This window comes from Eschscholzia californica, unplaced genomic scaffold, assembly GCF_041429995.1.
Source record: "Eschscholzia californica isolate CP2 unplaced genomic scaffold, dmEscCali1.0.p SCAF_3, whole genome shotgun sequence".
Classification (NCBI taxonomy): Eukaryota; Viridiplantae; Streptophyta; class Magnoliopsida; order Ranunculales; family Papaveraceae; genus Eschscholzia; species Eschscholzia californica.
Window position 1 is genome coordinate 18,620,516 of NW_028238420.1, and position 14,549 is coordinate 18,635,064.

The 14,549-nt window shown below is 37.6% G+C and overlaps 1 protein-coding gene and 1 pseudogene across 2 annotated transcripts; both read left to right on the top strand.

The window, feature by feature from the left end:
• Positions 1 to 2,308: 2,308 nt before the first annotated feature.
• Positions 2,309 to 3,432, top strand: LOC147548836 (heat shock 70 kDa protein 4-like; annotated as a pseudogene).
• A 4,109-nt stretch (positions 3,433 to 7,541) lies between these two features.
• Positions 7,542 to 14,549, top strand: SWI2 (switch 2). 2 transcript variants are annotated; one of them, XM_086666618.1, is made up of 9 exons: positions 7,542 to 7,649; positions 8,335 to 8,841; positions 10,068 to 10,174; positions 10,343 to 11,270; positions 11,521 to 11,768; positions 12,206 to 12,332; positions 12,769 to 13,044; positions 13,128 to 13,395; positions 13,676 to 14,549. In XM_086666618.1, exons 2-9 carry the CDS (start codon positions 8,449 to 8,451, stop codon positions 13,984 to 13,986), a joined length of 2,658 nt encoding a protein of 885 aa, XP_086522744.1. In that variant the 5' UTR covers positions 7,542 to 7,649; positions 8,335 to 8,448; the 3' UTR covers positions 13,987 to 14,549. The 2 variants fall into 2 exon arrangements, with proteins under 2 accessions (XP_086522744.1, XP_086522743.1); XM_086666617.1 differs by lacking the exon at positions 7,542 to 7,649 and adding an exon at positions 7,652 to 7,669.

Genomic DNA, 14,549 nt, shown 5'->3' on the forward strand with positions numbered 1-14,549 from the left:
CTCCGCTAGAGTTTGAACAGGGGCTAGCACTCTTTTCAACAATTGTTTCCTGTGTGGTGGTTGGAATTGGTGTTATACAGATCAAGATGCGCGATGGTGTTGTGAGAACCATAACAGACATCAAACAAGTTCCAGATTTAAAGCGGAATCTAATCTCTTTGGGCACGCTGGATGATAATGGTTGTAAGTTTACTAGTGATGGTGACGTTTTTCGGATTTCTAAGGGGAGTTTTACATTTATGAAAAGGTTGAATAAGAATGGTCTCTATGTGCTACGTGGTAACAAGGTTACTGAATTTGTATCGATATCATCATCGGACAAGAAAATTGAAACTACCAAGTTATGACATATGCGGTTAGGGCATATGAGCGAAAAATGGATGACAAAACTGAGTAAGCAAGGATTGCTCTATGGGTAGAAGGTTGGAAGACTGGAATTCTGTGAACATTGTGTCTTTAAGAACAATGTCAGATAAAGTTCAGTAAGATATATCATAATACCAAAGGAACTCTGGAATACATCCATTCAGATCTTTGGGGTCCCTCCCGGGTTGACTCGCATGGTGGGGGTAGATACATGTTAACCTTTATGGTTTACAGGAAAGTCCAACTTTACATACTGAAACGCAAAGATGAGACGTTCGTCAAGTTCAAGAAGTGGAAGACATTGATATATAAGCTGACTGGAAAATCAATCAAACGCTTGAGTATTGACAATGGGATGGAATTTATGAGAAATGACTTTAATAGGTTTTTGAGGCACAATGGATAGTGAGACACCATACGATTAGAAGACACCACAACAGAATAGTGTGGCAGAACGTATGGACAAAACATTATTGGAAAGAACTCATTGTATGCTTTGAATTTTGCAGAAATGAGTTGATGGCGGCCATCTTCTATTGGGCCTCTCAGCCAGATCATTAGTGGGCCTAACGGCCAGGTTACTACATTAGCGTAGTTTCCAGATTTTAGTATTTAGGGTTTCCATGTTTACAGTCCTAGCAATCAAGGAAAGTGTCCTTAGTAGTTATCTTGTTTCTTTATTTGAGTCTAACAAGGAAAGTACAATCTCTATATAAGAGAAGTCCAGTCTGTCTTGTTGAGCATTGAATTGATTCATCAAATACAAATATCCTTGATTGCTTCTTCTTCTTAATTATTTCAGTTGTTCATCGTTTATTTATCCTTTAATCGTTATTTCCTCATCTTTATTTCATTAGTTTAGTTTAATAACAATGGTGGATTCCATTACTTTTACGCTTCCGCAACAATCTACATCAATTGATATTCAGAGCTTGAAAAATATGGGAACGAAAGATGAAATTTTTTTCATGGATACATCTCTCCTTGAGTGCTGGAAAATTTTTCCACGTTTAGGTTGGGATCCCTTTCGAGATTCCAAACATATCTATGTTGATCGAAAATATCAAGAAAAAATTAATACCGTTTCAAAAATTCCGCTATTCGACGGTCAATTTCATATAAATTTCTGGATTCAACACATGGAAGATTGGCTCAGAAATCAAGATGTTCACAATGAAGATAAGGTTTTCATGTTTGAACAACACTTATCCGAAAAAGTCTATGAAAAATTCAACGAGTTGCAATGGAAATCATTAATCAAGGAAAATCGTTCATAGATGATTGGAGTAAAGTGAAAAGTATTTTTCGATATGTTTTTCTCCCTTTAGATGAATACTTATCTTATATAGAGAATCTCAAATCCAATCGGACAAATTATTATCTGAAATTCCTTCGACAACCATGATCGATGTTGTTGAAGGAGAGGTTCCTGATAAAAAGAATACTAGTTTTTCAACGACAGAGAAAGAAAAGTTCGTTAAGACGAATAAAGAAGAATTGAAAAACACGAGACCGACCAATTTATTTCATCCATATATACTACTAGGAAACGAATTAGTTGTGTTGAATCATAAAATACTTTCTGTGAGAATAGTCCCACATGGGAGAATGGGTAACTAGCAACCAAGAATATAAAGAATAGGTCCTCTCCACTCATTGCCAATTGGTTTTGAGTTGGATGACCACAAACTTAACATGGTATCAGAGCTAGGCCCACACGTGATAGGCTTAAAAGCCACACGTGCTCCACGTCACCCGCAAAAGAAAAAAAAACACACGTGTTAGGCTCAAAGAACGCCACACGTGAGGGGGCGTGTGAGAATAGTCCCACATGGGAGAATGGGTAACTAGCAACCAAGAATATAGAGAATAGGTCCTCTCCACTCATTCCCAATTGGTTTTGAGTTGGATGACCACAAACTTAACACTTTCGCCCCCATTGATGTCGTCATGGCTTTCACCTTCAAAGAATCATACAAAACCTGATTATTCAAGTATTGTTCATCTTCCCTTAAAAGTACTAGAGAAGAATACAAGTAATACTCATCACCATTTTGTTTGTCCGGTGGAAACACTAACTAAATTAATTACAGTGGCGGAGGAAAGTGATTCGACTGTCCAACCCATAATTGAGATTGGTTCTTTGTTTAAAGGTGTTGATTTTTATACCACCATTACCTGTGCTGGATTTGAGGAATTGAATATAGAGCTCTTTAGGAAGTGTATGGAGCCAGTTGAGAAGTTTTTTAGAGATGCTAAGATGTATAAGTACAGTATACAAGATGTTCTTGTGGGTGGATCTACTAGAATCCCTAAAGTTCAGCAATTGTTGCAAGATATCTTCAATGGGAAAGAACTCTGTACGAGTATTAAACCTGACGAAGTTGTCGCAGTTCAAGCTCCTATCTTGAGTAGTGAGGGTAACGAGAAAGCTCGAGATCTCTTGCTCAATGATGTCCCTTTCTCTCTCTAGGATTGGAATCAGTAAGTGGAGTCATGACTGTATTAATCCAAAGAAACACCATCATTCCCACTAAGGAAGACCAAGTATTTTCCACCTACTCCAATAACCAGCTTAGTGCGTTGATCCAAGTTTATGAGGGTAAAAGAAAAAAAATCCGAGATAACAACAGGTGGGGCAAGTTTGAGCTTGTTGGTATTCATCCAGCTCCTCGAGGTGTTCCTAAAATTACAATATGTTCCGATATTGATGCAAATGGTTTCTTGAATGTTTCCGCCGAAGATAGAACAACAAGACAGAAGAACAAGATCACCATTACTAACGACAAAGGAAGATTATCGAAGGAAGAGTCCGCAAAGATGGTTCAAGAGGCAGCTAAGTACATGTTAGAGGATGAAGACCACAAGAACAAGGTTGAATCGAAGAATGACTTAGAAAATTATGCATATAACTTGCGGAATATAATCAAAGATGAGAAGATAGGAGGCAAGTTTCTTCCAACAGCCAAGCAGCAGATTGATGAGGCTATTGAGGGTGTTCTTCAGTGGTTGAATGAGAATATACGTGAACCAATTCCAAGCTCATGGTTTTCTTCATGGAACTAGATAGAAAATAGCCATCACCGACTTGATAAAATGTTTCGGCGAGGTTTTTCTCCAACTCTAGAAGAGGTCAATGAAACGATGAGTTTTGCTACGTTATCTTTTGAAAACCGGATTAATGCATCTACCAAAATCAGTTATTTTGATATATTGGCTTGGGAAGTAATTAGGTTACCAGTTATTGGTAGATCTTTGGTAAACTTCACGAAGATGAACGTGGGAAGATATTTATAGCTATTTTTGAAAAAGTAAAATGTAGAAATTCAAGGTTGATTTTTCCATAAAGAATTATGCGGTATTTGTGGTATTCTTTGTCAAATTACAAGATGATGGAAGATGTCGCAATTTATTGGACTTTTATGCACTACTACTGCTTTTTCGAGTATCTTGGCATCATACGATTCTGATTATATTTTGCCCTGTGGTCAATATTTGTATTATTCAACTTTTCGGCAAATCACGAGCAAAGTGGGAACTAAGGATTGCCTTCAATGTCGCCGATATCTACCTGTTTTATCTGGCAGAGCCAATTTACGAACACAGTAACTTAGGGACAAGTTTTTCCTCACGGGATTATGATGGCGGCCTTCTTCTATTGGGCCTCTCGGCCAGATCATTAGTGGGCCTAACGGCCAGGTTACTACATTAGCGTAGTTTCTAGATTTTAGTATTTAGGGGTTTCCATGTTTAGAGTCCTAACAATCAAGGAAAGTGTCCTTAGTAATTATCTTGTTTCTTTAATTGAGTCTAACTAGGAAAGTACAATCTCTATATAAGAGAAGTCCAGTCTGTCTTGTTGAGCATTGAATTGAATCATTAAATACAAATCTCCTTGATTGCTTCTTCTTCTTTAATTATTTCAGTTGTTCATCGTTTATTTATCCTTTAATCGTTATTTCCTCAGCTTTATTTCATTAGATTAGTTTAATAACAATGGTAGATTTCATTTCTTTTACGCTTCCGCAACAATCTACATCAACAAACCTAGCATTGAGTTTGATAGGTTTTTTTAGGCACAAGGATAGTGAGACACCATACGGTCAGAAAGACACCACAAAAGAATAGTGTGGCCAAACGTATGAACAAAACGTTATTGGAAAGAACTCGTTGTATGCTTTCAAATGCAAGGACTACCTGGAGTTTTTTGGGTTAGCAGTGAACACAGCAGCGTATCTGGTAAATATTTCTCCGTATACATTTATTGAGTGTAAAACTCCGAATGATGTATGTTATGGTTATCTTGCAAAGTATGAGAACTTGAGAATTTTTTGGTTGCCCGACTTATGCACATGTTAATGAGGGTAAACTGGAGCCGAGGGCTAAAAAAATGTGTATTTCTTGGGTATGAGCTCGGAGTGAAGGGTTATCTGTTGTGGAATCTGGATGGGAAATCAAAGAACTTTCTTGTTAGTAGAGATGTTACTTTTGAGGAGTTAGTCATGGTAACTCGAAAAGTAACACCTGTTGATGCTCAGGAGTGTGTTGGTAAACATATGGAACCAGAAGATTACGAGGAACAGGTGGAGTTTCCTACAGACACTCAGGAAGAGGTCAAACCTCGGATAGATGAGAATGCTGAGGAAGATGAACATGAAGAAGTTCATTACAATGTTGCAAGGAAAGGGGAAGGAGAGACATTCGACCACAGGAAAAGTATGGAATTGCAGATATGATTGCATTTGCACTTAGTGTGGGGAAAAGCATAGATGGGGGTTGATGAACAAAAAAATGGTCATCAATTGACTGAGGGCAATGAGTCAAGAGAAGACCAAAAGCCCAGCGGGTCAACCCGCGTGAAGTCAACAGGGAGGTCGAATCAGAAGGACGTCTGCCACTCAAATCCACAACCTGGGGGTCGACACGATTATTCTAGACGCCTTAAGCTCTGTCATGACTCAAATACAATCAGGTCAGCATTGGGATTTACGAGAAGGCTAGGGAAGTCCACGTAAGCAAGACCGGTACATTAAGCACCAGACATGAGAAGGTAGAAGTGTGTCTCACGCTTACCGACATAATCTCGAATCTAATGAAAGATCCTAGTCGTGAGGATCTGAAGTATTTACTTAACTAGGATTTCCAGAATCCTAAAGGAGGAAATATCTCTCAAAAGATCTATAAACTCGGAAAGATATTAATCGAGGATCTTAAAACAAAGGAACTTCTAAATATCTAAGATACGACATAACTACGAAAGGAAACCCTAAATCTCTATATCACGAAATAATAATTTCAATCCAACACTGTAAATCTCAATCACCTCCGCAATCACCGTCTATCAACAGTCGCCCAAAAAAACCTATAAAAGGTAAACAAATCACCTCGAAGAAGGTACACTCACAAAAGGATCATTCAATACTCCATCTTTTGTCTGTAAGGGCAATTTGACTTTCCTAAGCGTTAGAGAGGTTTCCGAGCGCCTTGCAGGTTTTCCCCCAAAGTTTCTACGAATATTAGCGGGAACAAGATTGATCGTGGAAGGAATCAACGAAGTAGAATCATTCAATCAGACGTGAACCAACACCAAGTTTTATTCTGACGGATACCAGAGTGATAAATTTTGATATCAGAAAATTGTTGTAATTCTTGGCCATAGACTCCCCCTATTGGCGGGAGGATAATTTAAAAACCCAAGATTTGGGGTATAATGGAAAACCAGACCCAAATTTAAACAATATTTGAAAAAAACCCATTTCATTAAAGTACAATTTTACCACCGAAATCAACGTCAAAAACATTTTTGAAAATTTCTGAACAAATTTTAGTTTTCTTTCAACAATTTTGTAAATTTCTAAACAAATTCATTTTTGCTCAAAAATTCTTTTGCAAATATGTCCCGAATTTTGTCTTTTGCATTTGACAAACACAGACTCACATTAACATTTTGCCTAGAGCATTTATCAATTTGTCTTGTAAAGAAAAAATAGTTTTCGAATTTTTTTTTTTGTTTTGCTTTTGACAGAAACATTTAGACTAATGCATTTTTTATCAGCCTTTTGCAAAAATTAAAATGTTATGCACAATATCTTTTGTATTTGACAAACTCATTAACGAACAAATAATATTTTGGCTAATGCATTGTATATGTTGTTAACAACATAATTATGTATGTTGTCAACATTTTATAACAAGTCAGAACAACTATATATGTTGTCAACATTTTACAACAAGTCCGAACAACTATATATGTTGTCAACATTTTATAACAAGTCAAGACATTATTGAATATGTTGTCAACAGTTTATAACAACACAATTATATATGTTGTTAACAGTTTATAAAACATATTTATATATGTTGTCAACATAAAAGGGTAAAAAGGAGATTTTAAAAAAATATGACTGTCTTGTTTGATGATGCACAAAATGTCCAGACGTTGACTGACGTTAAGAAGTCAAGAATAGATCAGAAGTCCAACGGGTCAACCCGGCTTAAGGCAGCAGGACTGCTTAACCTGCAACGCTCCGCCACCTACGCCTAAAACTGGGAGGTCGGTCAGGATTAGCTAAGATGTATCAGCCCTGTTTCTACGAAGTATCCTTGAACTTAGGAACTTCTATTTATCCTAGATACGGGATAAACTATAAGGGAAACCCTAACCACGAATAGTGGGAAGCTTTCCTAAACGGTGGATCACAACCGTCTCATCTACACCGTCTAACCACAGTAAGTCTAATTCAACCTATAAAAGGGTCCCCTCGTCTTCCACAAGACACGGTGACTTACAATCACCTTCACTAAGTAATCACAACTCGCCCCAAATCAATCAATATTCAACCTTTTACTGCAAAGCGCAATCTGACTGTCTTGAGCATCGGAGCGGTTTTCGAACCCTTTGCAGGATTTTCCCCAGGTTTCTAAGGGCCAAGGAGTTAGGAGTGGGAGCAAGGAGCAGGAACGGGGAACAAGAAATCTCGATCTATATAACAGAATATTTTATCATAACAGACTTTGTCATGCATCAAGTCTCTATTTCTTAACTGATTAACGAAAAATTATTTTTCGACATCAGTATTGTTGACAACATAATTATATATGTTGTCAACAGTCTAAAAAGTGTTAAAAAAAATAGATTCTTTTTACATAATCATTTTTGTATATTTTGTTTTGCTGTTGGGGTCCGGGCTTTGGGGACTTTGGGATTTAACTCATCTTCCCCCTAGTGGCACTCATTTTTATGACCTTTTTTGCCCAGTCACCCTATAAAAATTTACCGGACAGTGGGTTAACTTCCCACCCGGCCAGGGGTGGGAATCGGTCTGAACCGGTCGGTACCGGACTCTAACTTCATCGAACCGGTCGGCTCGGACATAAACTGTTGGTGACCACATATTTACTCGGGCGGACTCGGATGGTCACTCTCAAGAATTCTTTGTCCATTGACCGTCCAAGACCGTTTATTTTACCGGTCAAGTCGAACGCCAGACGGTCTCGGTCCGGACTTTCCAATAAATTTACTTAATTCAGAACTTTATTTTTAAGCGATGCACTAATTACTTACAAATGAAGATGTTTAGTCAAGAAATCAAAAGTAAATATAAAAAAGAAAAAACACAGTTGATCATTATTTGACAAGATATAATTAAGCCATGCACTAATGTTTGGTCTTCCAGAGGACTATATGACTATAGCCAACTATCATCATATATTCATATGTCTATAAAATTCAACGGTCAACTTCTAAAAATGAGGACAGTTTAGTCGGTCAACCTATTCGGTCACTCGTACCGGTCGGTTAGCGGTCGGTCCTTCGACATAAAATTTTGACCGTGACCGTCCGTCAATTCTTTCGGGCCGGTCGGACACTGACGGTTATGACCATCAGGTGTCCATGGACATTTTTTTATCTCGGTCGAACGGATCGGATAGCGGTCTTCCAGATCTTTTTCCCACCCCTACACCCAGCCCCGTGGGGTGGGGGTGGTGGGGGACTTGGGAGTAACCGTGAACGGTGACTAAAGTTTGGGAATTTTGCAAATGGATTTTGTCATTTGTTAGGTTAAGAAATAACCGGAAGTTATGTCGCTGAACAGCTTCAAAGAAACTCTCAGACCTTGCTCTAATTTATCATCCTCATTTTCTTCACAACCCACAATTCATGTAGGAGATACACAATCACCACAACTTCCCAGAAAACCCCCCAAATCTTCACTCTCTCAACAGCTCCAACGCCTTCAAGACCCTCTCTCTCTACCTTTACCAATCCAAAATCAATATGAAGAAGAAAAATTAAAGGAAGAAGATGCTCAAAATAGAGGCCAAGGCGAAGAAGGAGAAGAAGAAGATGGGTTCCAAATTAATCATCAATTTGTTAGAAAGAGAGAAATTGTTTCTACCCATTTTCAATTTGATCCAACTGGACCCTTTGAGCCTATGGTTCTTTCCTCCCTTGATGAAACTCCCGTTGTACAGGTAATTTCTGTGAAAAACCCTAGTTGTTTCCCTGATGGTCATTTAGTGCTTCAAGTTTCTATTGATGGTTAGTTTCTTAAAGGGGCTTTTGTTTTTTTACATAACAAATAGGTTATAAAGAATAGGCTACTTTTCCTTGCATAATTGCAATTTTATTCACAGCAAAAAAGTTGGGTTTTAAACATTTTTATGGGATACACCAAGGAATTAAATTTTGAATTTCCATTTCCATGCCTACCGAAATTACCATCGAATCCAAAACTTAATTTTCTCTCTAACAATGCCTTGTCAAGAAAATAAAGTTCGAAAGATTTCGGTTGAAATGACCGAAATATTTCCGTTTCCATGCCTACTGAAATTTCCACCGAACTGAAACTCCATTCCTTGGGGTACACTTCGATGCTTGCTCTTGCTCCCGGAATTACTTCCACAGGAGTTGTGGAAATGAACACAGTTCAGTGGTTCACATTTCCTTGCTATCAAACGCAACCTATAAGGGATACCTATATACAGTTGATCACTTAAGAGTTATAAATGCAAGCAATTATAATTCATCGCCTGAAGTTAGAAGTGTCAGCACTTCCCGATTAGTATCGCTGGAAGTGCCTACCAAATGCTGCTGCAAGTGGTATTTTTCTAAATTTGTTTTAGTCAGTGTTATTTTTCTAATATTTTTGTCTGAAGAAGAACGAGAATATTTTCGTACTGTTTGTTAATAATTCACCACAAATTTACGGTTTTAATGACATAGAAAGAAACTTATGATAGTTTGAAGCTAAAAAGTTCTGTATGCATAGTTACATTTCTTCTGTATTGTTTATTCACAAATCACCACCAATTTATGGTTTAATGATCTAAGGGAGAAAACATACGAGAGTTTATTAAAATTTCCGTAAAGCTAATAAGGAAACTAACAGAACATCTACGTGTCTACTTCGCTGCTTCATTTTCCGTAACTGACTAGGTGTACATTTGCTGCTTTGGATTCTTGCTGTTGGTTGACTTTCTCTTTTGTATAATCCCAACTATACTAGATATTCTAGACCTTGGTTTAAAAAGAGCATGGTTGATAGTGATAATAATCACATCAATAGAACTCAACAACGCCATCAAGCTTGGAAGTTACTACTACCTCTCGATATTTCCCTTATTAAAAAGCAAAAAAGAGAGTTATAGACTTGAATTTGGATATTCATGGACTCACCTTTGGCCCTTCTATGTGTTAGGTCCCTGCAACTATCAACTGTCGGCTACTTGAACATCAACGAGAAGGAGTTAAATTTTTATATGGTTTGTACAAGAAGAACCATGGGGGTGTTCTGGGAGATGACATGTGAGTTGGTCCTCTTTTTCTGATTAGTTTCTAATAAGTTGCACATTTTTGTCCCATTTGTACAAATATAGGTTTCAAAGAAGCCAAAACAGTCTCCAACCTGGGGTGTACTTTGTTCTTCTTTGCAGTCTGTATATATATTCTGATACTTTCCTTATATTTGTTTAGGGGACTGGGAAAAACCATCCAAACAATTGCATTTCTTGCTTCTGTGGTTGGAGATGAAGCTGAATCTAACGACTCCAAAACTTTGAATAGGGATCCAGGCAGAAGGAAAGGTCCTGTGTTGATCATTTGCCCTAGCTCCATTATTCAAAATTGGGAAAATGAGTTCTCTAAGTGGGCAAAGTTTAGTGTTTCTGCTTATCATGGACAAAATCGTGATCTCATTAGTGAAAAACTAGACGCACATAGCATTGACATAGTTATTACCAGTTTTGACACATTCAGGATTCACGGCACAACCCTATCAGCAGTTGACTGGCATATTGTAATCGTCGATGAGGCACATAGGCTAAAGAATGAAAAGTCTAAACTATATGACGCTTGTCTAGGAATTAAAACCAAAAAACGGTTTGGTCTTACCGGAACTATAATGCAGAATAAAATCATGGAGCTATTCAATCTTTTTGATTGGGTTGCACCTGGATCCCTTGGGACAAGGGACCATTTTCGGGACTTCTACGATGAGCCACTGAAGCATGGCCAGAGATCGAGTGCTCCCGAAAGATTTATCCAGGTTGCTGATGAGCGAAAGCTTCATTTAGCATCAGTTCTTAAGAGGTATCTATTAAGAAGGACCAAAGAAGAGACAATTGGGCATATGATGATGGGTAAAGAAGATAATGTTGTATTTTGTGCAATGAGTGACTTGCAAAGACGGGCTTATAGGAGGATGTTGCAGTTGCCAGATATCCAGTGTCTGATAAATAAGGACCTTCCCTGTAGCTGTGGAAGCCCATTAAAACAGGTTGAGTGTTGCAATAGGATTGTACCAAATGGTATAATCTGGTCTTACCTTCATAGGGATAATCCCGACGGTTGTGATTCATGCCCATTTTGTCTTGTTCTTCCTTGCCTTGTCAAGCTCCAGCAGGTAACTTTCATTTTCGTAAAAATAAATTATTCGTAGTGTCATTATCTTTTCTTTTCAGGATTTAGGGTTTCTATTTCCCTACTGACCAAAATATTTCAGTAAATTTCAAATCCAGATGGAACAGAGACAGAAACCAAAATTCAAACTTTGGCTATTATAAATACTAAAAATTAGTACTCTCGTCATTGTCCTTATAGTTTGTTATTTATTATTCTTATTGACTTATTTTTGTTGTTTGGGTTGTCCTTAGCTAAGCAACCACATGGAGCTCATCAAGCCCAACCCCAAGGATGACATAGAGAAACAAAGGAAGGACGCAGAATTGGCTTCTGCTGTTTTTGGTACTGATATACATTTGGTTGGGGGAAATACTCAAAGTGAGAGTTTTCTGTCCCTTAGCGATGTCGAGCATTGTGGAAAAATGCGAGCACTGGAAAGGTTGATGTCATCATGGATTTCACAAAGTGACAAAATTCTTCTGTTTAGCTATTCTGTCAGGTCCGTTGCTTTCTTAATGAGATCATCTATCTCTTCATCATTATGCAACCATTCTTATGTTTTTATAGATTTATCTACTATTATAATAACATAGTGCATAGCTCCTGTTTATCACTCCACATTCTGTAATGGTGGAGAAGAAGCTTGTCGACTACAACAGCATTGTGCAAAAGTCATTCCATTCGATTAACTACCCTGATCTAGACTAGCAAAATAAGATGGGTTCCTGATTAATTTGATTTGGGTCATAAGACTTAAATTCCAGTTTATGTTGTATGTGGTGGATTTTCTGTTTTTTCAAAACCGCCATTCCTAATTCCAGATCCACTTTTTGATCATTCTAAATTGACGGTTGATATCTTTGCAGTTTCTGTGAGTTTATGTGGTTCATTTTGTCACATTTATCCAACAACTAAATTTGGAACTGCTGTGACCAGGATGCTGGATATACTGGAGAAATTTCTTATACGTAAAGGTTATTGCTTCTCTAGACTTGATGGTTCAACCCCAACGAGTTCCCGTCAACCCCTTGTTGATGATTTCAATTCAAGTCCTAGTAAGCAGGTATATGCGAAATAATAAATTTTGAAGTAAATGTTGAAGATAAAAATAGTGGAATCAGTGTTTTTGCTATGTAACGTTAACAACAGTACATGTATAAGTATCCAATAACAGATCAGATACGGCAATACGAATTACGGAATCCCATAACAGGGAAACGACTTTACCCTTGGATCAACCATTCTTAAATTATACATGAATAACTTCAAAGTTTTAAACTAGAACGGGATTTTGTGAACCTTATTTGTGCAATTATAAACAAGATGTTATTATGCACATACAAAATTTCATGTATCCCCATGGAAGTAACGACAAGTATTTGAATTAATAATATCCGTATCAAATAAGGCAAAAAAATTTTTAGGAAGGATGGTCCATGAGGACCATGACTCCCATGTAACACATTTTTTTTCTTGATGAATATGGATTGTTGTGTTAGGTGTTCCTTATATCAACTCGAGCTGGTGGTCTAGGTTTGAATCTTGTCAGTGCAAATCGCGTTGTAATATTCGACCCAAATTGGAATCCTGCTCAAGATTTACAAGCCCAAGATAGGTCATTCCGTTATGGACAGAAACGGCATGTTGTTGTGTTTCGCCTTCTTGCTGCTGGTTCCCTTGAGGAGCTCGTTTATTCCCGCCAGGTATATAAGCAGCAGCTCTCAAACATTGCTGTATCAGGGAAAATGGAAAAACGATATTTTGAAGGTGTTCAGGTAATGGTGCTCTATTTTTGGAATTTCATGACTTTTATTGCCCATATTTTATCAAGATTCATCCTAATAGCTCCTATTTCCAGGATTGCAAAGAATTTCAAGGCGAGCTCTTCGGAATATCCAATTTATTTCGTGATCTATCTGATAAGCTTTTTACAAGTGAAATTGTCGAGTTGAACGGAAAAAATGAAAATTCATCTGGGGATCACAATGAGTTAAAAGCAGATGCTGTTCAAGAATCCGATCTACCTTCAAGAGAAACGAATGAAGAATCTATTTCAGGGTATGATGGCCGAATAAATTACGACTCAGATGTTGCGCTGACAAATAAACCAATGCTTGAGGCTCTGGGTAAGTTCTTTAAATCTTCACCTTAGTAACTTGTTTGGGCATACATGGAAGGATGGAAGGAATACAGATACGTCTCTAATATGCTATCAAAATCATGATTTACCCTTGACTAATCATCGAGTACTTGCTCAAAGCTCGAGGTGTGGCCAAGTGATACAAGTCGCTAGTTGTTGAGTAATTCGGTCATTAAAAGTTATGAAGTAGTTTATCTCTTTAGTTTCATCCCCGTGCTCATATAACAACCTTGTTTCTTTTTGGCTTATTTTCTTTCATTATGCAGGGATTGTATATGCTCATCGTAACGAAGATATTGTCAATGCTGGATCTGGGTTTCAGGAAAAAATTATTCCTGAAACTGACAAAACAACGCGCCATAATGTGACGAAGTCAGGACAAAACTGCACTGATCCTAATTCGGATAACAAAGAGAAAGCTAAAATACAGAAGAAGCGGCAATATAGCCGGATTGCTGAGTTTATGGGTATGAGTGAGATCAAGTTCAGCAAGTGGTTAATATCTGCATCGAACTCTGAACGCGAAAAAGTGCTTAGAAACTTCAAGAAACAGAAAGAAAAGATTCAGAATGGTTGAAGAGAATCAACTACGATCACTTCTTATCCACTTTGAAGAGAAAGAAAAGATCAAGAAAGGTCGTGTATTTGTATATAATACATGAAAAGAATACTTGTAAATAACTGCGATATCCTCAATCGGGGTCGACATTCATATATCCTACAAATGTGCTGGAAGTTTTGATGGGGTTGGATTCTCAGTATATTGTACAGCAACTACAGGGGACGACGCCAACCCATGGTGTTCTGTTTTTGCTTAATGACATTTTCCACTAGTAAAGTTCCTTAACTTTGATGTTGTATATGAATAGAGAGGCTAACATGAGCGTTGATATAAGCTGAATGTGGGTCACTCATGCATTGGCAGTTGAATAGACTGTACAGTCACCATCATATATCGGTATTCGTTTTTTTAATGCTTGTCCGGAGAGCATCCCCTTGTTCGTAAAGGCTGTGGATAGTTTAGTTCTGTTTAGTATATTTATATTACCAAATAGAAATGGAAGTCTCTCTAAGGTGTTGGTTGTTTTTTGTTAAATTTGAATCTCACATCTGAAATAAATATCGTGTAATTTACTTGTA